Source organism: Larus michahellis, chromosome 5, assembly GCF_964199755.1.
Source record: "Larus michahellis chromosome 5, bLarMic1.1, whole genome shotgun sequence".
Classification (NCBI taxonomy): domain Eukaryota; kingdom Metazoa; phylum Chordata; class Aves; order Charadriiformes; family Laridae; genus Larus; species Larus michahellis.
Window position 1 is genome coordinate 85,332,388 of NC_133900.1, and position 22,283 is coordinate 85,354,670.

Consider the following 22,283-nt stretch of genomic DNA (forward strand, 5'->3'; position numbering starts at 1 on the left):
GACAGATAACATTAAAAGTAGTAGCTGCAGTGAGTGAAAAAGGTCACATTTTCCCCTAATTGCTGTGAGAAGTGACATACATTGCTCACTGAAATGCACATAAAAATACCTTTATTATATATTTCAAATGGAATGTTGGTTTTTTTGCATAGAATCATCTGTGCAATTTTATAATGAACTTCCTCTCTCTTTTTTATTGTTAGAACTAGCCAGTCAAGCAGTGTACCTTTAAAAAAATCAAAAGGAAAATCACTAGGATTCATTCAATTTAATTTTGCATTAAATCGGTTGTGAACGTAGCATTATTTCCTCCTAAGTCAATAAATATTGTTTCATAAAGGTTTGTATTTTACAGTCACTCGATCAGCAATGATGCCGGAACAGGGAGTGGTGTTTTTCTCTTTTGCAGGCCCTCCAGTTAATGTCACATGCAACATATTTATAAACAGCTTTGGATCCATTGCAGAGACAACCATGGTAAGATATTTTACCTCAAACAATGTTTAAAGTTCAAGTTAAATATGTTCAATGAGCTCAAAAGCTAGATAGGGCTTCTCTTCACCTGGAACTAAACGAAGGAGGAAATCCACTTCTGAGAACTGACAGTGAAAACATTTAATTTGGCGATTGATTTTTTTTCTAACAGAAAATCTATCATTACACCATCAAACACACAAGGAAAAGTAAAGCCAAGGGTTGGGATTTTTATTTTTCCATAAGTTTTATTTAGCGGTTGTAATGAACACGCTATTTGCAATTAGACAGGTATTGGTTTCTACAGTGTTGCATCTTTCTAACCTGAAAAATGTCAATTCATTATGTTACTTTGTTAATAATATTTGATAATTTCATTATATACGGCGCATATGGGGATGTATGCTTTATTTTAAAATTCCATCTTCCATAGAGCTATTGCACAGAGATAACAGAATAACTAAACCAGTGATCTAGTATACAAAATTTCATTACAAATTCTAAGAGTTGGGTAAATATAAGTGGATTGCACGCTTTTTGTACATATGCTTACAGTTTGTCTGTTAAAGAAAGGCAGAAGATAGGGTACAAAAAGACTAGAGATTTTAAGGTAATAAGAAGAAAGAGAGGTCAAAGTCTAAAGATAGTAAAACTAAATATTGAACTGTGAACTGACAAAAATAACTTGGATAATCCTATTTTAGAGGTGAAACATGTCTGCTTATAACTTGAAGCACAGATTTACTCCTTAAAATTTGGTGTGAGAGGACATATAGTCATTCTTTCTCCATAGAAGTGCCTTACATATTTTGAACAAAGGTAAATAAACACCTTTGAAAAGAGTTACATAGTAATTTGGGGACAGAGGGGGTTAAAATACAGAGAGATGAAAGATCTGTGGGAGTTTGTAAGATCCAAATATAGTAAATACTTTGAAATCCCAACAATTTCAAGGGTCAGGATACATACTTGGAATGACAGAACACGGAACAAAAATAATTGGTACAGCAAGAAAAAAAAAAAAAGGAAAAGAAGATAAAGAAATAATGCTAAGCAAAAGCCATCCTTCTGAATTACCAGTAAGAGCAAAAATGAGAGCTTTGAATGTAGCCAAGGACCTGTAGTTAGGAAATCAATAACATAAAGTCAAATATTTATGCCCCCTATCTCCAAAGCGATGTTCACAGCTGCCTGATCTTTACTTGCCTTGGAACACAGCGGTAGATGTTACTGGGAGAGGCAGATGATTTTTTTTCAGGTAGAAAATCACTTTAATTTGTATTTGGGTGCCTTGCCAGACTGCAAATCCCAAACAGATTGACATGGCGTCCAAGGAGATTTATTCAGGTTCAATCAGAGGATTAAGCAGTGCCCACATGATTAGAATAGGGCTCCACAGCTACTTTTTAATGGCTGTATTGGTGAAAATGGTGCAAAGCAGGAGATAGACCACGGGGCCAGTAAAGTGCAAAAATTAACAGTTAGATCACTATAAAAAGGATATACGGAAAACTGAAGTTGCTGCCACTTAAAAAAATTGTCCCAAATTTGGGAAGAGGATGCCTGAGTTCACATCTCAAGTGTATTTTCTCTCCAAAAAATGAGAATTATAAATGATTCCTTTCAGTACAAGTTAGTAAGTTAGTACAATACTTCTATCTCACAACGAAATTACACTCTGTTCTGTGTTGCCTTGAAAGCCAATTAAAACAGTCGAGATAGACCACAACCTGATCTGTAACACATAGCTCCAGGGTAGTATGCTATAGAAAAAATGTCCACCGCTCATCCCCCGTCAACTGAGCAGGTTACTTTGTCGTAGAAGGTGATAAAGTTCGTCCAGCATGATTTGCCCTTGGTGAATCTGTGCTGGCTTTTCCCAATCGTGTGCTTCATTGGACTTGTGATAGCCCCCAGGAGGATTCGTTCCATAACTAAGACTGATGGGCCTGTAATTTCCTGGATCCTCCTTTAAGCCCTTCTTGTAGATGAGGGTGACATTAGCCCTCCCCCAATCTTCTGGGATGTCCCCCCAATCTCTATGACTTCTCAAAGATTATGAAGAGCAGCCTCACAACAACGTCAGACAGCTCGGGACACTTTCGGGTGGATATTGTCAGGGCCCATTGATTTGTAGGGGTCGAGCTCCTGTAACAGTTCACACACCAACTCTTCCTTCACTGACAGTGGGCTTGTGTTTGCATCCACCTGTTTTTTTCTTCCAAAGGCCTGAGGCCTAACAGGGCTAGTAAAGATAGAGGTGAAGAGTTGAGAACCTTTGCCTTTTCAGCGTTGTTGGTGACTAATACACCTCTCCTGCGTAACAGTGGGCCAACATTTTCCTTCTGTTTCTGCTTGTTGCTTAAATAACCGAATAACCCTTTCTTTCAGTTTTTGACATCTCTGGCCAATTTAAATCCGAGATGAACTTTTGCTTTTCTAACTGCATCTCTGCACACCCTGGCAATACTCTTGCAGTTCTCAATGGGTATTCTTCCCCTTTTCAGTCTCTGGTTCTGAGAAAACACTTCTCTTCTGGTTTTGAGCAGGCTCAGAAGCTCACAGTTAAGCCAAGGGGGTGTCTTTCTCCACCTACCTCCCTTACCTTTAAAGGGGATGAACTGGTTTTGTGCTTCCAGAAGAGTGCTCTGCAAAAACTCCCAGCACTCATTAACTCCTTTAGCCTCCCTGGAAGCTTCGCCCCTCCCATTTGAGCTCTGAGGGAGCTGAAGTTTTTCTCTTCTAAAATCTAAAATCTTTGCCCTAGTACTAACCTCCAGCGCGCTTAGCAGGATCCCGAACTCCACAATGTTGTGATCAGTGCAGCCAAGGCTATCACTAACCAAGACATTACAAAGCAGGTTTTCTTGGTTTGTGCGTAGCAAGTCCAGCAGTGCCTCATTCCTGGTTGGCACATCTAACATTTGTATGAGAAAGGAGTCCTCTACGCATTCCAGGAACTCGATGGATGACATGTGAGCTGCTGTATTGTTCTTCCAACAAATGTCTAGCTAGTTGAAATCACCCATAAGAACCAGGTTCTGCTGACCTGAAGATTAAGCGGCCCAAATATTGCTTTGTTGGCCTTATCATCCTGGCTTGGAGACTGGTAGCAGATGCCTACTGTAAAATCCCCTTTGCAGGTGACCCCTCTGATCTTGACCCAAAGGCATGCAATAGGACTTCCACAGTCTCCGTGGTTGACTTCTATACGTTCGAGGTCCTTAACATAAAGCGTGACTCCTCCTCTTCTTCCCTGCCTGTCTTTAAGAAACAGCCGACAGACATCCATCACAATCCTCTAGTCATGCGAGTTGTGAGTTGTCCCACCATGTTTCAGCTATCCCTATGATGTCATAACTTTCTGACTACCAATTACATACATTCAAAACCTGGACAATTAAGCACAACCTTGACCTTAGGACAAATGCAGCCTTCAAGATGCTGGTATTCTGTTTATAACGTATCCACTGATACAGTTCAAAACAGACTTTTGCTTATGGTCAGCAGCTGTTGACCTCTCGGAGACTCAAATCTTTTGCAGAAGAAAAAATGCTTTTGTGTAGATAGGGCTTCCATTCGTGTATTTTATTAACTTTAATTCTCCCCAACACAGAAGATTAACATCTTCTGAAAAAACAGAAAATCTTTCTATATCACTATACAATCAAAACCATCTTGCATTATTTTACAAACTAAATTTCTGCACTGTTGAACAAAAGCCAGTTCGCTGCAGTTCAGTATTTTACCAATTGTCCCTATTTTACCAATTGTATTTACTATAGACCTTAAAATTAGGAAGGTACCTATGTCTTAATATTTATTCTAAATCGTTATGCATAGAGTGACTTGATAGAACAATTTATTAAACACAAAAAGGACTTTGATATTCTTGATAAATGTTTGGGTTTTTTTTTCCAAACTGTGAACAAAAGAGCTGAAGGAAGCAGCAAGTGCAAAATAAAAGCTGGCCACTAAGTGGTACTTTGAAGTCTCACTGGTATTTAAAACTACCAGATGAATAGTGGGATATGCATATAAGCTATTAGCTTTAAAGAAGCCCGAGTGCAGCGAGGCAGGTCTTTCCCTGTGGCACTGCCAGGTCCTCTCTCCCCGTCTCTCTGGTTGTTTAGTTTTCTCACTGAAGACCAAAATCTTTGAGCTCCCTCTGCTGCCTCGGTTATGTATAACACGGTAAACAATTACAGAAATATAATGGGTTAAAAAAAAAACAAGATCGGCTGCAAAATAGACGGGGGCCGGCTTTACATTACTGGACTTTGTAGTTCTCCGTAGGGAAGAGGAGTTTGTCAGTGCGTGATGGGAACTGACTGTGTGCAGCAGGAATCGGCTTTTGGGCAAGCAGATGCTCTTAAACTCATCCACAGCCAAACCAAAAAAAAAAAAAAAAAAAGTAGCTTAATTTGGTTTACAGCTTGTTAACTCTGTAGATTGCTTCTTTCTTTCTGTTTTCTTATTTTACACATTTCTTTCAACCTCTTTAGAGGGTGGGTTACAGTTATTTCCTATTCCCTTTCTTTGTCTCAAAAGGCAAACCAGACAGTTCATAGCGGCGAAAAAGGAATGCCACCTCTTGCTGTGATTACGGTCGAACCTGTTGTAATTTTAAGTGATCATATGAGGAACTTAATTTATGTCACGTATGCTCTGAGGATGGGGGGAAAAAAAAAAAAAAAAAAGTAAAGCACATAATTTAAAACTCCCTTAAACAATCTTCTGTTATCGGCACCACTTAGAGTCCAGCCTTGCCAATATTCCTGTTATTGGAGGAACGGCAGTACCCTATCTGTACCATATTCACGAAGTGAAGATTTCACACTCATCCTCTGGCCCAATAAAACTTTTATTGCTTTGAACATATAAAGGAAAACCTAGATTCAGTGTTCCATTTTTTACATGTTGCTACTATTCTTTTTTTCACCCAAGGATTTAGAAATCTTAAATACTAGTAGGAGATTTAAAAAAATATTTAAATCATTTAAATGATTAAATAACATAAGTAACATAAATTTCTCATCTGAAGTTTTTTTATTTAAGATAAATAGCAATATACCTAAGCACAGTTAACCTTAAAAATCTGAGAAATCAATCAGACTGCTTGGTCATATGAAGTTAAATGTATATTCGCAATATGGGAACCATATCCTACAGGAAACTTAATCATTTTTTTTATTGGTGCATTGGAACTTAAATTTCAGGTTTTACCACAGCTTCCTCAGAAGTTCCTTACAGGGTGTCTCTCTGTAGCTCCAGCTGTGCTCAGCTTGTGTTTGCACTGTACCTGCTGGTGCTAAGAGATTTCCTGGTCGTTAAGAGCCGTGTCGCATACAGACTTGGCAGCCGCCAACAACAAAAAAGGAAGAGATTATTCAGTTTCACAGGGTGAGAATAACATCAACACCGACATTTTCATGTACAAATATTCAGAGACAAAATACTGAATACATGAAGCAAAGGCGACGGAATAGTTAAGCTATGGAGCAGATAGTAGGCCATCCCAAATAGCCTCCTTTTATTCTAGTAAATATGACTGACCAACTTCCTTCAAGGCTTTCTGAGTTTTAAAGGTCAGGAACAACGCTTTGATCTTAATGCAGATTTACAACAATATTTACAAAGTATGTATGAATATGCTTAGTATAACGCATGTGCTAAAAGCGCATTGAAAGGGACACTCACTGAGAGACCTGATGCAAATGACAACAGCGCAGACAACTAACACATTAAAAAGTACACGTCTCCTACTTGTTCCTGCCACATTTCTGCTGATGGGTATTGACTCAACCTGAAAAACCTGTATTGTCCTGAGTATCGTTAGGAAGCAGGTGACAGACCTTTCTGTGCTCCCAGCACTAACGAGATTATCTTACATTTACAAATAAAATGTGCTTTTAACCTACGTTAACCCATTTTTAAGCCATCATAATAATCTCTTTCACGAGTCACAGCTCTAATTTCATTAGCTTCATCTTTTTTTCAAGAGAGCATTTCTATTTATGTTCTATTCTACCTATTCTAGGTTGTCTTTAAATAGAGTACTTGAAAGGAGCGTTCACTTGTAGACATTGCAAAGCTTAATGCTGAAGAGTTTCACCAAATGTTTTTCCTAAATGAATCATTTAGATGATTATCTCAAATAGGAGGAAATATATGCCTGCCTTTGGTGAAAATATGCTGAAAAAATCTTTGTAACGGATACAGCAATGTGCTAATACTGAAGAGACGGGCAGAAATATCTAACATTGCATAGGTTTTGTCTCAGATGAGTGAACATGCGATAAAGTCCACTTTACAGTTTCAAAATTAGAAAAAAAGCATTCTTTTTTTTTTTTTCCCTATTTGAGAATTAACTCCCTCCTTTCGAGGCACAGAGAAGTCAACACAGAGAAGTCTTGTATGAGTTTGGAAGGTGAATTATTTAACGTCCTTTATCTTATCATAAACTTGTGTCTGCCCCCCTGAGCCTGGGTCACAGACTCAGGAGTAGGCAGAGGTGTTTCCAATTCTAGCGGGTCTGCAGCTGCATGGTTTGTTACATGACCAGGTTAACCCATGCAAATCCTTTGCTGAACCAGCATTCTAAGCAGACAGCATCATTCCATCCTCCCCAGATACAGCACCTATTTTCCATATTGTGTGGAAATTCTATAGGATGCAACCAAGAGGGATTGAAAAAGCACATTGCGATGCATACAGCGTAGGTGTTAGCAAACAAATAGAATCACAGGATCGTTTTGGCTGGAAGAGATCTTTCAGATCATCAAGTCCAACCATTAACCTAACACTGCCAAGTCCACCACTACCCCATGTCCCTCAGCACCACGTCTGCCCAGCTTTTAAATCCCTCCGGGGATGGCGACTCCACCACTGCCCTGGGCAGCCTCTTCCAATGCTTGACAACACTTTGGTGTAGAAATTTTTCCTAATGTCCAATCTAAACCTCCCCTGGTGCAACTTGAGGCCATTTCCTCTTGTCCCATGGCTTGTTCCTTGGGAGAAGAGCCCGACCCCCCCTGGCTACCCCCTCCTTTCAGGGAGCTGTAGAGAGCGAGAAGGTGTCCCCTCAGCCTCCTCTTCTCCAGGCTGAACACCCCCAGCCGCTCCTCGCCAGACTTGTGCTCCAGACCTCTCACCAGCTCCGTTGCCCTTCTCTGGACACGCTCCAGCCCCTCAGTGTCTGTCTTGTGGTGAGGGGCCCAAAACTGGGCACAGCCCTCGAGGTGGGGCCTCACCAGTGCCCAGTACAGTGGGACCATCACTGCCCCAGTCCTGCTGGCCACACTGTTCCTGACACAGGCCAGGATGCTGTTGGCCTTCTTGGCCACCTGGGCACACTGCTGGCTCATTTGTTTTCAAATTAAAGGGGAAAAAAGGACCCATGACAGATGGTTTTATAAGCTGCAATGGAAAACATTGGTTTGTGCAGCTCTGCTCTGAAACTTTTAGTCTAGGATAACTTTTTAGAAGGGAATCTTGGAATTCAGACACTGTGTGGTGGAAGATATCAGGTAAGACACTGGATGGTATCACGACAGCATAATGAAGCAGAGAGGGAGAAGGAGATGTTAGCGAAAGGTAGCACAGCCAGCTCCCATCCATCTCACCAAGTTACAAGGTGTGACATGGTACCAACTTTTTCCAAGAGCTGATCAAGGGTGAGTGCGTATCGCTACTGGGTGGTGAGAAGAAGGTGTGTTTTCAGGTACCTGTTAAGGAGGAGACCAGCTGAAGCTGTGCATGGAAACATGAGGGTCAAGTACCCGATTTGCTGATAGACTGTAATAGATGGTGCTGCAGATGGAGAGGTGGGTGACGCTACACACAGAAGAGGCTAGTACAGCTGATGCTGCACACGATGGTCAGCAGGTACCAATAGCTGAATTTCCACATCTGGGGAAATCTGGTTCCCTACTAACAGTGAAAGTCAGCCTTACACAAAAAGTCAGAAATGAGGAAAAATATTCTCACTGCGTTTGTTTCCTGGCCTCTGGGAAGTTCGTGAGGATGATTGTACTATTCTATACCTTTTCCTCACCTTCTCTTTCTGTGTTATAAAATGAGAATATTCCTGTATTCTTTCCTGGCATCTATACTGGAGTTTTTTTTCTCAGGAAATAACTCCAGCCTCTTGCACTCCTTTTATGACTCTGAAAAAGTAAAGGAAATGTCAATTTTTCCTTTCTGATTCCTTTGATGATTTACGTCTTTCCGAAAAACATAATAGGCAGTATTTGGATTGGATCATTCCAGAATTAAATTCCAGGAATTTGGGCAGCAAAGAAGAAATAGTTTTGACTGTTATGTTTGGTTTAGGTTTGGACTAGTAAAAAATGGCTGATTAAACTGATTTTTAAAAATCACCAGAAGATTTGCCTTTGCTGGAGTTGACGACCTTTGCAGAAGCTGGTGGCAGGTTTCTTTCTTTCCCCGGCCCCTCAAGCCAGCGGTTTTTAAACTGTTTTCAGAAGCAACTCTCTGGTGAGTTATTAGGGAGCAGGAGCATTCGTTCCTTGGTTAATAGAGTGAGATTACGGTATTTGAAAAAGAGGCTCAGTTACAGGGATGGTTTCCACATATTTCATCTGTTTAAAAGCCAATATAGTCAATGTGGACATAGGGAAAAACTGAAATATAAACTATGAATAGACACGTCTGTAAAAAATGAACAAATAATCTTATTCAACATTAGGTTAACCTTTGTTATTTGTCGTTCTAAAACGGCAGCAAACCAACTCAAGACCAAGTCTCAGGTTAATTTTATAGATAGCATCCTGAGGCCAAGTTCCGCTGAAAGCTCTAGAGATACAGTTCAGTCTTACCTATTAACTGAGTGCATTTGAGAAAATACTGGAGAAACAGCAAGGTCTTGTTTTCAGGTCTCAAAACCGGCCATTTCTAAATATCCTTTCAATGATTTATGAAGAACTGAGACTTCCTTTAAGAAAGGTAATTATCTCATACGGGCAGCACCTGTAGATTGACCGTGAAGTGAAAGTCCAGAATAAGTGATACGGTGCTGATGAAAAGCTGCTTGAAAAAGTTTCGGACATTTTCAATGGCTTTAGATGAAGGCATTGTCATAAAGGATCTGACTCAGTTGTTAGTGTGTATTTGCACTATTAATGGAAATTTAAGAGTGATGCAAGAACTGAAAAGAACTAATTCTGTGCATGAACAAGTCATAGGTCTGAAAATATAATAACAAGTATCTACAGTAAAGCAGAAGGTCAAACGGACAGTTTTCCCTGACAGCAGCCACGTAACGGCCACAGACAGACTTTTGCAAAAACAGACGCCTTTAAAGCAGGATCTAGAAACATGATATACCAGAAGGTTTCCAAAATGAAACACTAAAGTTCCCATTTTGGTTGTTCTGATTTTTAAGCTGGATTATTTTTTTTTGTGGCTGTGACCCATGATTTATTTCAAGATTTTTTTGGAAGAAGATGAATCGGAATAGGTTTTATATTTATCCCAGTGAGGTTTGGTGGCCGAGTGACAGCCAGATTCTGTGATGTTTTCTGGAACTCTGGGCTGAAATTCAATGGGTTCTTTATGCAATATAGAGAATAAATATCTAAGTCAGAAATAAAGACTGCTGGTTCCATTTAATTTTCCCTACTGATATAAACAGATCATCTGGATCTTAATAGCCATCTATAAGGGTAACTTATGACTAATTTCAGACCTGTGTGGTGCTGTCAAGGTTTCAAGACATAACTTTAATTACTTATTGCCAGCAGTCAAGAGGGAATCTCTCAAGTTTCCCAAGATGCAAGAAGAGCGTTTCAGGACTATGGCACATGCAGAAGTCGGGAAACCTGAGCTCATGTAGAAAAGCTGCAGCTAGAGACTGACAACAGGTTTTCTCATTCCAAAGCAGACTGCTCTTCTCTGATCCTATTTTTGCAGTGCCTGAAGATGCAATTCCTTACCTACAAACTAAATTAATCGAAAAGCACTGCATACAGATTATCTGGTAGTCTTCGTTTCCTAAATTTTAGCAGGTTTTTGTCATTCAGCTTAACAAAGGACTAAGACATGATGCTTAGTATTGAATCTCCAAGATTTTTCATGAAAAACAACTAGCAGTTTATAGTCCCAGCTGTCACAGAAAACATGGGAAATACCCCAGAGCCTCAGGCCTAGGCTGGAAGCTGAGTGGCTGTGTCTGCTCATTTGAGCTGGGCAGCCAAAAAATCTCTTGTCAGACACCACCAGCCGCACACCGTATCTTCTGCTCTGACTTCCTAGTCCTGGGAGAGATGTCAAATCAGGTATACAGCCATCTACACCAACTTCAGGTGCACCCAAGTCTAAACGTTTCAGAACACGTCAGTCCCACAGGCCTAGGGAACAGGCAGCAGTGCTAGTCCGACACTTGGGTGCTGGGCAACATTTTCTTAACGTTTTCCTTACATTAAGGGAAACCTAGATTCAAATGGTTTTCACCTCATTTGAAGAAAAGACTGAATCCAAGCCTGCAGCTGCCTTAGTACTCTAAGCCTAGGAGTAATTTTTCTATCTAAAAATCGATAAATATTTACTATGATAGATGTTACAATCAGCTCTTCCAGACATACTGTAGGAAATAATTTTCTTATTCTCTCCGGTCTGTTTTAACAAACATTCTTAAAGATTTTAGAAAACACTTTGTACAATATGGAAAGCTGAACAGCTCTGATTAAAGATACCAAATTTTCCATTTCCCCATAGCCACAAGCTGCAATTCTTAAGAACAGAAGACTTGAAGGGACTTGATCAGTGCAATCCCTTGCTACTGCAGACAATTCTGCTTTATAGTCCTATTCATCACCTGTTCTAATTCAGCCTAAAACCCAGATGCTTTCTTTCCATGCCAGCCCCTATGAAAGGTTCTTCCAGAATCTTTATTTTATCATTCCAAAGGAAACTTAGCCTTTAACCAAATTTTTAGATCCAGTGTTTACCTACACCCATCTGATCTTGTTCTAGAAAAGATGGAGAAAAGTTCACACCGCTTACTCCCGCTACCCTATGCTTGCTTCCAGAGTCTTCTTTCTGACTGCTCTTTTTCACTGAAAGGAAAAGCCACAACTTAGCACTGTGCTATGAAAGCCTATGGCATTACTCCCATCCCCTCCAGCATCTTCTTTCTTACTCTTCCTTTTTTATATTAGTCTTTTCGATCTGCTTGAATAGCAGCTCTGCCTAGCTGTTGCTAAAAGTCTATGTCCTGCTATAGCAATTACAGCATTACCCAGAAAAAGCTGTGAAGATAACTGATTTGCAAGCTGAGATCTGTTCAGTCACTGTTACAGAAAACCTGAGGACCTGTGAAAATAAGATTGCGGCATCACTACATAGCTCTGTTCACTTTTTATGAGGTATGCTGTTTATAAAGTTTCATATTTTTTTGCAATCTTACAAGAAGATGAATTCCATTGAGGTTATGATTGTCTCACAGTCATGATGTTTCTTTTATTTATAGGGATGCAGATACCAATGTAAAGACATTTTTAAAAAGAAAAAAATCAAGAGACTAGGACAAAATAAAGAATTTTTCAAATATCTTTAGTATCGCTGCCTCATGATGTGTATTTAAGCAATAAAATTAATCTCATCATGGTATATGGGGATTTTGTCCTTAACTCCCATTAACGCTAATAGGAGTTAAGTCCGTAAATCCCCATCTATTACTGTAAGAATACAGCCTTTCTCCCTCATTTTTGCATGAGCCTGTAATTTACTAACACTTCGATTACAGAAACAAAAGCTTCAGTCAACTTTAGAATAACAGTTAAATGAACCTGAATTAAGAAAATAAAGTATTTTCAGACTGTCACCTTTGTTCCTAATTTCTGTGCTTGAGTCTAGTAAGTATGTGGCGGAAAAGTTCTCCAGCACAAATACTTTACATGAAGCATTAACCTTGAAATTCTTTCCTTGAATAAGTTTGAGTTATTTTGGCATCATTTAAAAATTCAGTTCTGCTCTCACGTCTTTATTCTATGCTGAACGCTTGGTACTTCATGCACTCTGGGTGTGCATTTTTAATTACAATAGCCAAAGTAATCACTCAGCGTGAAAGAGCTGTGCGCTCAGATTTTTTTTTTATACATCATACCCATACTGCAAAGGCATATCCTAAATCATATCCAAATAAAGTTTAAACCATTTTAGAATACTTTAAAATTAAACAGTAAAATTATACAATTTATCAAAAGAGCTTGTAAGAATCTGTTTTCTACGTAGCCATTTTCCTTTTCCGAAGAGAATACACAGCATGCTGTCAAATATGCTCATTAACAGCTGCTAGAACAAGATGTATTATGAGACCGTGATTCAGGCTTTTATTTTCTTTAAAGCTGATACAATCGGGGCAAGGTGTGGGCTGATACACATTTTTACTGACATACCCCTCCCTATGTCATTACTGGCATTATAACAAAGGTGCCAGATCTCTTTTATTTCCACCCACCCCCACTAAACCCTTCTAGATTGTAATACCAGGACCAGAGGAAATGGTCTAAAGCTGCGGCAGGGGAGGTTTAGGTTAGATATTAGGAGGAATTACTTTACTGCAAGAGTGGTCAGGCACTGGAACAGCCTGCCCAGGGAGGGGGTTGAGTCACCATCCCTAGAGGTGTTTAAGGAACGTCCAGATGTGGCACTTCAGGGCATGCTCTAGTGGCAGAGAGGTTGTTTGTTTGTGGGGGGGTTTTTTGGTGTGTGTATGGTTGGACTTGATGATCTCAAAGGTCCTTTCCAACCATGAAGATTCTATGATTCTAAAACTATTGGTTTCTTCAACAGCACAAAATATGACTTCAGAATGTGTCTCACTCACCACCTCAGCAGGACCCTGCTGGGTTCTGCACCTTCTCTCACTCCCAAGCCCTTTCCTTTGCACCTGCGGGTAGTTCACCGTCGCACCCGGGAGGCACCACCCTCCCATCTACATCCCCCAGGCAGGTGTCTCCAGACGGGCATCTACAGATTGTCATCTCTTGGCAAGCCTCTACAAAACATGATCAAAGCCTGGGAGCAAATTTAATTCCATATCTTCCTTTCCCGGAAAAAGACAGCCAGCTACCTCCTCAAGGCCTTTCTTGTCAGATACTGGGAGCCAGTGGGAAAAAATATCGATCAATTTTATCACAATCATGAAGATATTGAAGGTGAATTAAAAATGAGTATATTGAATACATGTAACTGAGAAAAAGAATGCATTCGCTATTCTTTACTTGTTTTTAATGATAAAACAATAATCTTCAAAAGCACTTCTGGGGAATCTGGATTTATTCACTTTCTTTAAAAAATAAGCAGTCTTTACGTTGCCTGATCTTTCAATCACTAGATTTCTTTTTCAGGTAATAGATTTCCAAAATGTAAACGTATAGGAACATATGAAAGCTAATTTATTGGCATAACAGGATTAGTTAAAGAAGATTTCTAGTCTGCTTTCCATCTACAGACATTGCGTGCTCCAATATGTGGGATCTCTCACAATCTTCTTTTTAGTTGCTCTACCTTCTTTTATAGATTTAAATTGAATGAGGGTTTAGCTACTTGACTTCTAGTAGGATTGAACGGATAGAGTACTGAAAATTTGATGTTTCTAGTCAGTCTTTATTAGTTCCCTCTTTTGCAACAAGTTTTTCCTTATTTTTGTGAACGTTATGAAACTGGCTAGTCTACAGTTTCAGAAAACTGAACATATAAAGTGTGTGATTTGCATGCTTTGATATAATGTATATTATATATAATATATAATACATATATATAACAACACTTTTCAAAGCATATGTCTATACTTTACACTGCTTAAGTCTTTCATTCATTTTGGATAATTTTACTCTAATTTTTAAATATTTATACAAGAACTTACAGTGTAACAAGGCCGTTTCCCAGCTTAGCAATATGTAGGGAAAATATTTCAGATTTGGGCCTGTGACTAGTGTTCTGGTATGACTGTAGTATTACAAACCACGGTAATTGAGATCTATCAAAATAACGTTGGCTTTCCAATGAGTAACCTCTATCTCCATCCCCTTCATCAAGGACCTAGCGGAAGCCCATGAACTTGACATTTCTTCTTTCTCCCTTGCTACTCCTCTAGACCCACATGCACCAGTTCACAAATTTCTTCATCAAAGGAGCAGGTCAGCAAATGGATACTGAATGGAGTTTGTGCCTGTTCAAGCTTTATTTCGCTGCCTGAAGTGCACTCAGTGTTTTTAGAGATGGCCTTAATAATCCCTAAGAGTCTCTGGGTTGTCTAGGGCTGGTAGACATATCATAGGATTGCAGGAGATGTGCGTCTGTTTGAACCAGCAGCTGAAAGGCAGAATATCTTAGGGCTTTTCAAATGCCACTAGATGTCTTCGTGCAGACAAACAAATTGTTCCCTTCCTCCTCAGCACTGGTACGCTTCAAATCCACATTAACTTTTATGTGTTGCCATGGCATCAGTGTAGAACCTCCAAAACAACATGATTTTCTTGACACACTTCTTGGTGTGCTTTATGCCTACCAATAAATTTAAAGACAATTCAAATCTAGTCAAGTTTGTTTGAAGTTAGAGATATATCCCTTCCCACAGCCCATTGTAGCAGATATTTAAGCTACTGGAGTTAGGAGACCCTGCTTCTGGACTTGAGCTGGTTCAGCTTTACCTTTTATTTTACCCTTTTCACCCTATTCTAGATAATGTCATAGTTACCTACCAACACGAGAAAGGCTGCAAGGAAAGTTAGTGTGGAATTCCCAAATTCATGTCTTATTAATTTGGTTATATTTTCCTGAGGAGATGAAACAGAAGATGATTTCAAATACATGTTTTCAATAAAGATTTCTACTATGAGCCCATTCAGTCACCCATCGAAACCAGTCATATTCTAAGTGCTAACACAGAAAATGTACTAATAACAACATGGAATATATAGCACCAAAAATTCATCTGAACACATGAATAATCTCAGAAAAACCCAGCTTTTCACTTAGCAAGAAATGCCTCCTGCTGCTAGAGCAAGAGCATCTTCAGGGACACATAATTTGTCTGCAGAAAAATACCCAGAATCTTTTGTCAGCTGAGAACAAGGCAAAGATCAACGAAGACAGAGGCTTAGTGCATGATGTTTGTTCATGTAACTGTCATGTCCATTTTCATCTAATCCCTTATACTACTGCTTGAAAGTGCAAACATGTTAAAAGCCCCTGAGCTAAAGCTTAAAAAAGCAATTACATTGAACAAGTTGCAAAATGTGGTTTTAGTGTAATGCATTAGGAGTTGGGAACACACAACTTCCATTAAGAATGGAAGTAGTATATTCAATCTTCAATTAATAAATATTCTAGGACATGCAGTAAGAGCTGTGACAAATGTTATTATACAGTAAGTACTGTGTTTGATTATTTTTTTTAAAAGTAAACATCCTAGATATTAACTAGCTTTGACTTTTGATATGATGATTGTTTGTGAGCACAGAAACTAAAATCCAGCCATTGCTACTGATAATAAAACAGAAGAAAAACCCAACAGTACAATTGACTAAACCATTTTGTAATGTTTCGATCCTAAATCCCATGGAAAATAAGCAGATTTTGTAGCACACTTTTGAGTTCAACAGATTTTGAATGTTTTGTAATAAAGACAAGGGAGTCAGAAGCTAAAAATCAAGGAGTCCTCACAGAAACTATTAATACATTCTTCTTTTAGCTGTGGATTGCATGACAAAGACTGATAGCTCTGTACTAATAAGCATCCTGTGAGTGTCCCCATACTTTCAGTAAGGGAAAGACTGAACTGGAGTAGTGACAGAGCAGTTCTTATCCTCCAAACCATTAGCAGGGATGGTAAATGAGATATTACTCAACCCAGAAGGAAAGGCAGCAAGCGACATTCGTGTGTCCCAGGCAGAACGTTAACAGAGGCTACACCACTTCTGAATCTAAGGTTATGAAAGCAGGTGACACACCTGGGAAGAGCACTTGGTACACAAGTAGTATATATACTTGCTTGCTGAACTCTGAATTTTGATTTTGTAACAGAATCTGAGATATCTGATATTACAGGTAGAAATTTTCAGTTCCTAGTTTTAGCTAGTTCTTTGACAAGTTCATTCTAGTTCCATTGACTTCAATATGATTATTGCTGGGCACTAATTGGAGTCAAACACTGCAAAGGAATTAGGCAAAATTTAAATAACATTTTAAAACTATTCACAGGACACCCACCTGGCTACCTAGTAGTTCAGAAGTATTAAAAACCAACCAACCAACCAAACAAACAAACAAAACCAAACTCAAACCAAACCAACAAACCAAAAAGATTAAAAATATTAACGAACACTTTAAAATCTGCTTTTATATATCCGTGGACAAGGAAAGAGAGGACACTTCATCCAAAAACCATCAAAAATCTTTTCTGAATAGCTCAAACAATTTCCTAAAACTTCCTGAGATGAGAGGCAAGTTAGCCCTCACCCAAATCCCCAAACCATCTGGCCTATCCTACTTGATGGAAGGGGAAAGAGAAACCAACATTTCAAACTAGTTTAGGATTAGAGCTTCTATCCAGGAACCGAACAGGCTCATCCTCAGCCCACAAGGGCTCAACTCGAGAGATCCTGATCACCAACGAAGTGTTTAGCCAACTGACTTGAGGCAGGACACAGGAAAGTTTTCCATGTCTTCATGCGTGGAACCGCATACTCGTCCTTATACAATAAAATTGCAAGACTCACAGGATTAGAAAGCAAAATTGCAAGAGGAAGGCTTTCTCCTAAGGCCCATCGATGAAGACATTCCTCTCCGAGGGAGGAATCCTTCATAAAATTCACAAAGTTCTTTTTACTGCATTACTGCAGTTGCTCCCATGGACTGTGTAATTCCACAGCAAGAACAATAAAATCACCTTTAGTTTTACCCACTGACAAAATCAGTTCTGGAAAGAGAGCTTCCACCTGTGGAATTATCCAGGGACAGATCACTGGGAAGGATTCTGAGAGTCAGACAAACTCTTTACCGTAATCAAGAGCATATCTACATTGCTTCTTGTAAGGAATGCCCTACAGCCATGCAGTACAGAAAAGCGTGTTCTTAGGGATGTTTGGCATTAGTCAAATCTTGTTACTCTGACACAGATTTGGGGTGTCAATTAAAGTTACGTACTCAGCAATCAATTTAAATCACAGTTAATTTCTCTTCAGCTGCTATGGTAAATCTCTGACAGATTAATGAGTTGCAGTTAATGGTGGAGCATGGAGTCTGTTGCATTTTTTTTTCCCACTCATTAATTGAACTGCCATATAACATAGATATATGCACTATCCATGCTGCAGTTCAGACCTGTAATAGTGCAAAGATGTGATAAAAAATAAAGATAAGTCCCTTATTTGCAATAATAAATCATGTCAGTGAAAAGATCACCAATGTTTATTAGCATGGTGTTTTACCTCAAACCAGGACACGTGATGAGCCAAAGAATGAGCCATTTTAGTCCAGTCTAAATTTATTGATAGTTAAGAATGTTCTTGTCTTTAGATTTAGAATGTTTTCTCCCTCTAGTATTTGTCCTTTGATATAGTTATGGGTCGCAATCAAGTCATCAATCAAGTCATAATACAAGTCCTTTGTATTACTGGTTTAAAGAAATCAAACTTTTCTGTCTGTTCTCACAGAACTGGCTACCCTGTCCCGTTCTAGATCATCCTTCTTCTATATATTCCTTTTCTGAACATGCATGACTAAAGATGAGGCTTCACCATAAATAATCTCAGTAATCATGGAATTCCAACTGTTAAGCATGAGGAAATAGAGGGAATCCATCAGATTACACAGATTTCATTTACATTTCTTAAATGTCAGTGTGAATTTCAAGGGTCTTCTCCCGCTTTGATTTTGCGCTGACACAGGTAACCTGCATGCAAACTGACTTACCACTTTGAGGGGTTTGCTTCAATTTAAATCCTTGAGTTTCTATACTAGGGAAATTTCATCAAAGGCATATTGAAATATGCGGGATAGCTTTTGGTCCAGTCTGAAATTTTCAGGTATGTAAAGGAAAACTAATGAAACTCCATCAATTTACCCAAAGTGATTGTGTTACCTAAAGCGCAGCCATAGTTCTTAGGGCCAGTGAACAAATTTAAGAGAGAGATGTTATTATCACAAAGTACTAATATGACACAGGGCATCCTGACTAATTATACTAATCAAGGCGGCAATAAAAAGCATGTCAAGTTGCATATTTTTCAGAGAATGAGACAGCAACTTTAGAAAATCTCACCAGTAAAAATTAAAATTATGAATGTGTTCTGTAACATAGTAGCTTTTCGTGTACAGCAGTGAGACCAGGAAAGCAAACCCAAGAGAGAAGACAACTATGACAACCTGTATCCATCCAGTCCCCCCCTGGTACTAGCTTTGTGCTAGTAGAACAAAATCCAAAATCGCCCTTCCCTTTTTGTGAAGTTTTCTCTCATGGTTTTCTAAAATAAAATAAAAAATTAATTGTAGCTATGGTAAACCAGGAAAGCATATGTTACAAGGGGAGAATTCATCTTAGAAATTGTAAAATAAAAAAGTTAGCATTATGTTTTTACTTCTGTTCCATAGCAACACCAAGTTTATAGTACTATACTGGACTGTGCAGCACTCATCCAGTTCAGAAAATAACCATTTTCTGCTTAGTTTTCTATTTTATATTCCAGTTGTGGAGTTAGTCTTAAGTGTAACTTTTTTTCACCAGTATTATATCAAAATAAAAATATTAAAGGTAAAATTCCTAAGGGCTTTTAATTAGCCTCTTAAAAGCATCCTATTTAACAAATTACATCAAGATTAAGAAGTCAAAGTATATTGAAGATAAAAAGCATAAAACAAACATAATGTTCTGTAGAACAAAGGTGAAATATGTTTTTCATTTACCCAAGAAAAAAAACGGAAAATGAAGTGACATGTGCTCTACAGCATTCATTTTATGGTTGGTGTACCAAGGACGTTGTGCTGAAACATGAACTACTAATACTATTTCACTAGCAACTGAACACCCGATAATTTTTTTTTGGGGGGGTGAGGGCAGAGAGCGAGAAGAATGATAACACCCACACAACTGTATGACCAAATAGTCTCATTCCCTACGGGGCGATAAACAAATTCAATAAAACAAATAGCCCACTCTCGTTACAGAGTTATACTTACTTTGAAGTGGCTCTTCAAGACATTGGTTACTTTTTTAGACCAGGATTCCCTTATTCTTCCCGAGACATATTTATCTCCCTTGTAACATCTACTTAAGCCATTTAAAGCCGTCCCCGTTCCCCCCATGACTCCAGCAGTTCTCTCTAGTCCTGCCTCGCTCTTACTCCAGACCAGCCAGCTAATTTTCATTCCTCACTTGAGCCTTCACGTGAGCAGCTCTTTCCAGTATGTCTGAGATACCTTCGTAGGAACAGAGGATCGTATCCAGCCTTCATTACAACACCATAGTGGGTAATAGACTGTAGTTACCAGATTTTAAAAAAATTCTTGAAAAGAACAATATTTCTCAGAGTGCCTTTAAATTTACTCTTAGTGGTGTTCTTGGAAAGACCGTAAGATACCCATGTTAAAATTTTACAGTGAGTTAGAACAAATAAAGCAAAAATCATTTGGCTACATTATGCAAAAGACAAGTCTAGGTTTCACTTAGATGGATATAGTAGTCAAAATTATAATATTATTTGGAATTGTAACAGTTGAGTTCTGGAAGCTTATTCATTTATGCATGAAAAATTGATGATCTGTTCAAATGACAGCATTCAAAAATTATGAGAGCAGGTGATACGCAATGTTCAAATGAAGGACATATTTTGGAAATTTGCTTTTATATCTGTCTCTCAGATCTAGGATTCCACATACAGCACATATTAAAAATGCATTAAAGAAACCAGTGAGAGTTAGGCAGTTAATATCTTGAGGATTTGTGCAAAAGTTTCCATAAAGCATCTAGGCATATTCTGTATGCTATCCAAATATAGCTTTAGCTGTATCAGCCTAATGAAGAAGGAATCAACATATTCTGTAAGTATTTTAGATTTCACTGTGTGCTGGAAATTACTAATTAAAATGTTAGTACTGCAGTCCATAATGGCCTCAGCCTGAGCATGGACAACAAAGAATAATCACTTATCTCCCAATTTCTATTTTCTTGAGCCCTATGAAGTACACGAACATTATCCTGATCCTCGCCCTGTGGCCAAGGGTTTCAAAAGACAATGGGTTGCCCAGAGAAGCTGTGGCTGCCCCATCCCTGGAGGGGTTCAAGGCCAGGTTGGACGGGGCTTGGAGCAACCTGGGCTGGTGGGAGGTGTCCCTGCCCAGGGCAGGGAGGTGTTTTTACCAGATGATCTTTAAGGTCCCTTCCAACTCTAGCCATTCTGTGATTCTGTGACAGTGGATCAAGCGTAGACGCATCGAGCAATCTCATTCCGCAGAAGCAGGGTCCGACAACAGCAGCCTTGAGGTTACAGAAGTGGCTGTGGAAGCCACCACAACGTAAATGATTATTTCTCTCTCCCCTTAAGAAACCTCCCCAGCACAGAGTTATTTGAGTTAGGAGTCACCCCTCCAGGCAAGTAGCACATGAGAACAGGATTCCCCTTGTAGGAAAACTGGTCAATTCTGGCAATTTAATTCTGGACTCTGTGTTCGCATCGAACAACCCTACTTGTTAAAAGCAGCTAAGCCTTATGGTCACAATGTGTAAGTATAAACTGAGACAATGAATACTTGTCCTTCATACAATAGCAGTCAGATGTATCTCTTTCTGTATCTTTTTCAATAGATTAGGCATTTTTTTAGTGAATAACGAGAGCCAATTTAGGTCAGACTTTTCAGGGGAGAGAACAATGAAAAACAGTTTCATTTGCTTCAATGAAACATATAAGTAGGGTTTTTTTCATCTTAAAAGCTGGAAAAAATTTAAATCAGTAAAATTTAAAGTTTAAATTGAACGTTAGGAAAAAATTCTACACCAGAGTGTTGTCAAGCATTGGAAGAGGCTGCCCAGGGCAGTGGTGGAGTCGCCATCCCTGGAGGGATTTAAAAGCCAGGCAGACGTGGTGCTGAGGGACACGGGGTAGTGGTGGACTTGGCAGTTTTAGCTTAATGGTTGGACTTGATGACCTGAAAGGTCTCTTCCAATCAAAATGATTTTATGATTATGCCTTCTTGCTGTATGGGAGACACGAAAAGCTCAGTTCTATGACCACTGAGGCTTGTCTAAGAGTTTTGGCTTAATTCAGGGGAGAAAAAAAAAACAAAAACAAAAAAAAAAAAAACAAAAAAGCAACTTGTTTCTACATCTCTAAAGTACAAATCCCCGGCTCTCGTTTCATCACACCATGGTGCTAATTATGAATAATACCAACACCTTCTCATCAGAACTTTTTACTTCTCTTGAGGCTGCCACTAGCCCCGTTGAAAAAGAAGTGAAATTTCTTTAAGTCCTTTTCTGAAAGGGAGGTTAACAAATTAATTAACAATTTATTAAAACCCCAATTTATTAGGAAATCCTATGCTCTTTCCACCTGGCGTTTAATGTTACGTGCTTCCATTTGGCCAGGCAGCCTTTTTCATGCCTGCTGAAAACAAAAATCTGAATTAATTTCCTTCTCCAGGTGTAGTTTTCCACTTACTGGTTTTGTCTTTAAAATTTATAAGGTTACATTAATAAAAAAAACATCTGCTGGGACTTTCTCTATATGATATGCAGTATTTTCTGATTATCAACCAACAAATGCTTGGTAAACATGTTTTTAGGC

At 38.9% G+C, this 22,283-nt stretch overlaps 1 protein-coding gene across 1 annotated transcript in view; it reads left to right on the forward strand.

The window, feature by feature from the left end:
• Positions 1–22,283, forward strand: part of GLRA3 (glycine receptor alpha 3) — a 90,711-nt gene that overhangs the window by 23,928 nt on the left and 44,500 nt on the right. Inside the window, exon 3 of the mRNA XM_074588430.1 lies at positions 410–477. Within this exon, the coding sequence (XP_074444531.1) occupies positions 410–477 (68 nt within the window). The remainder of the gene's footprint in view (positions 1–409; positions 478–22,283) is intronic.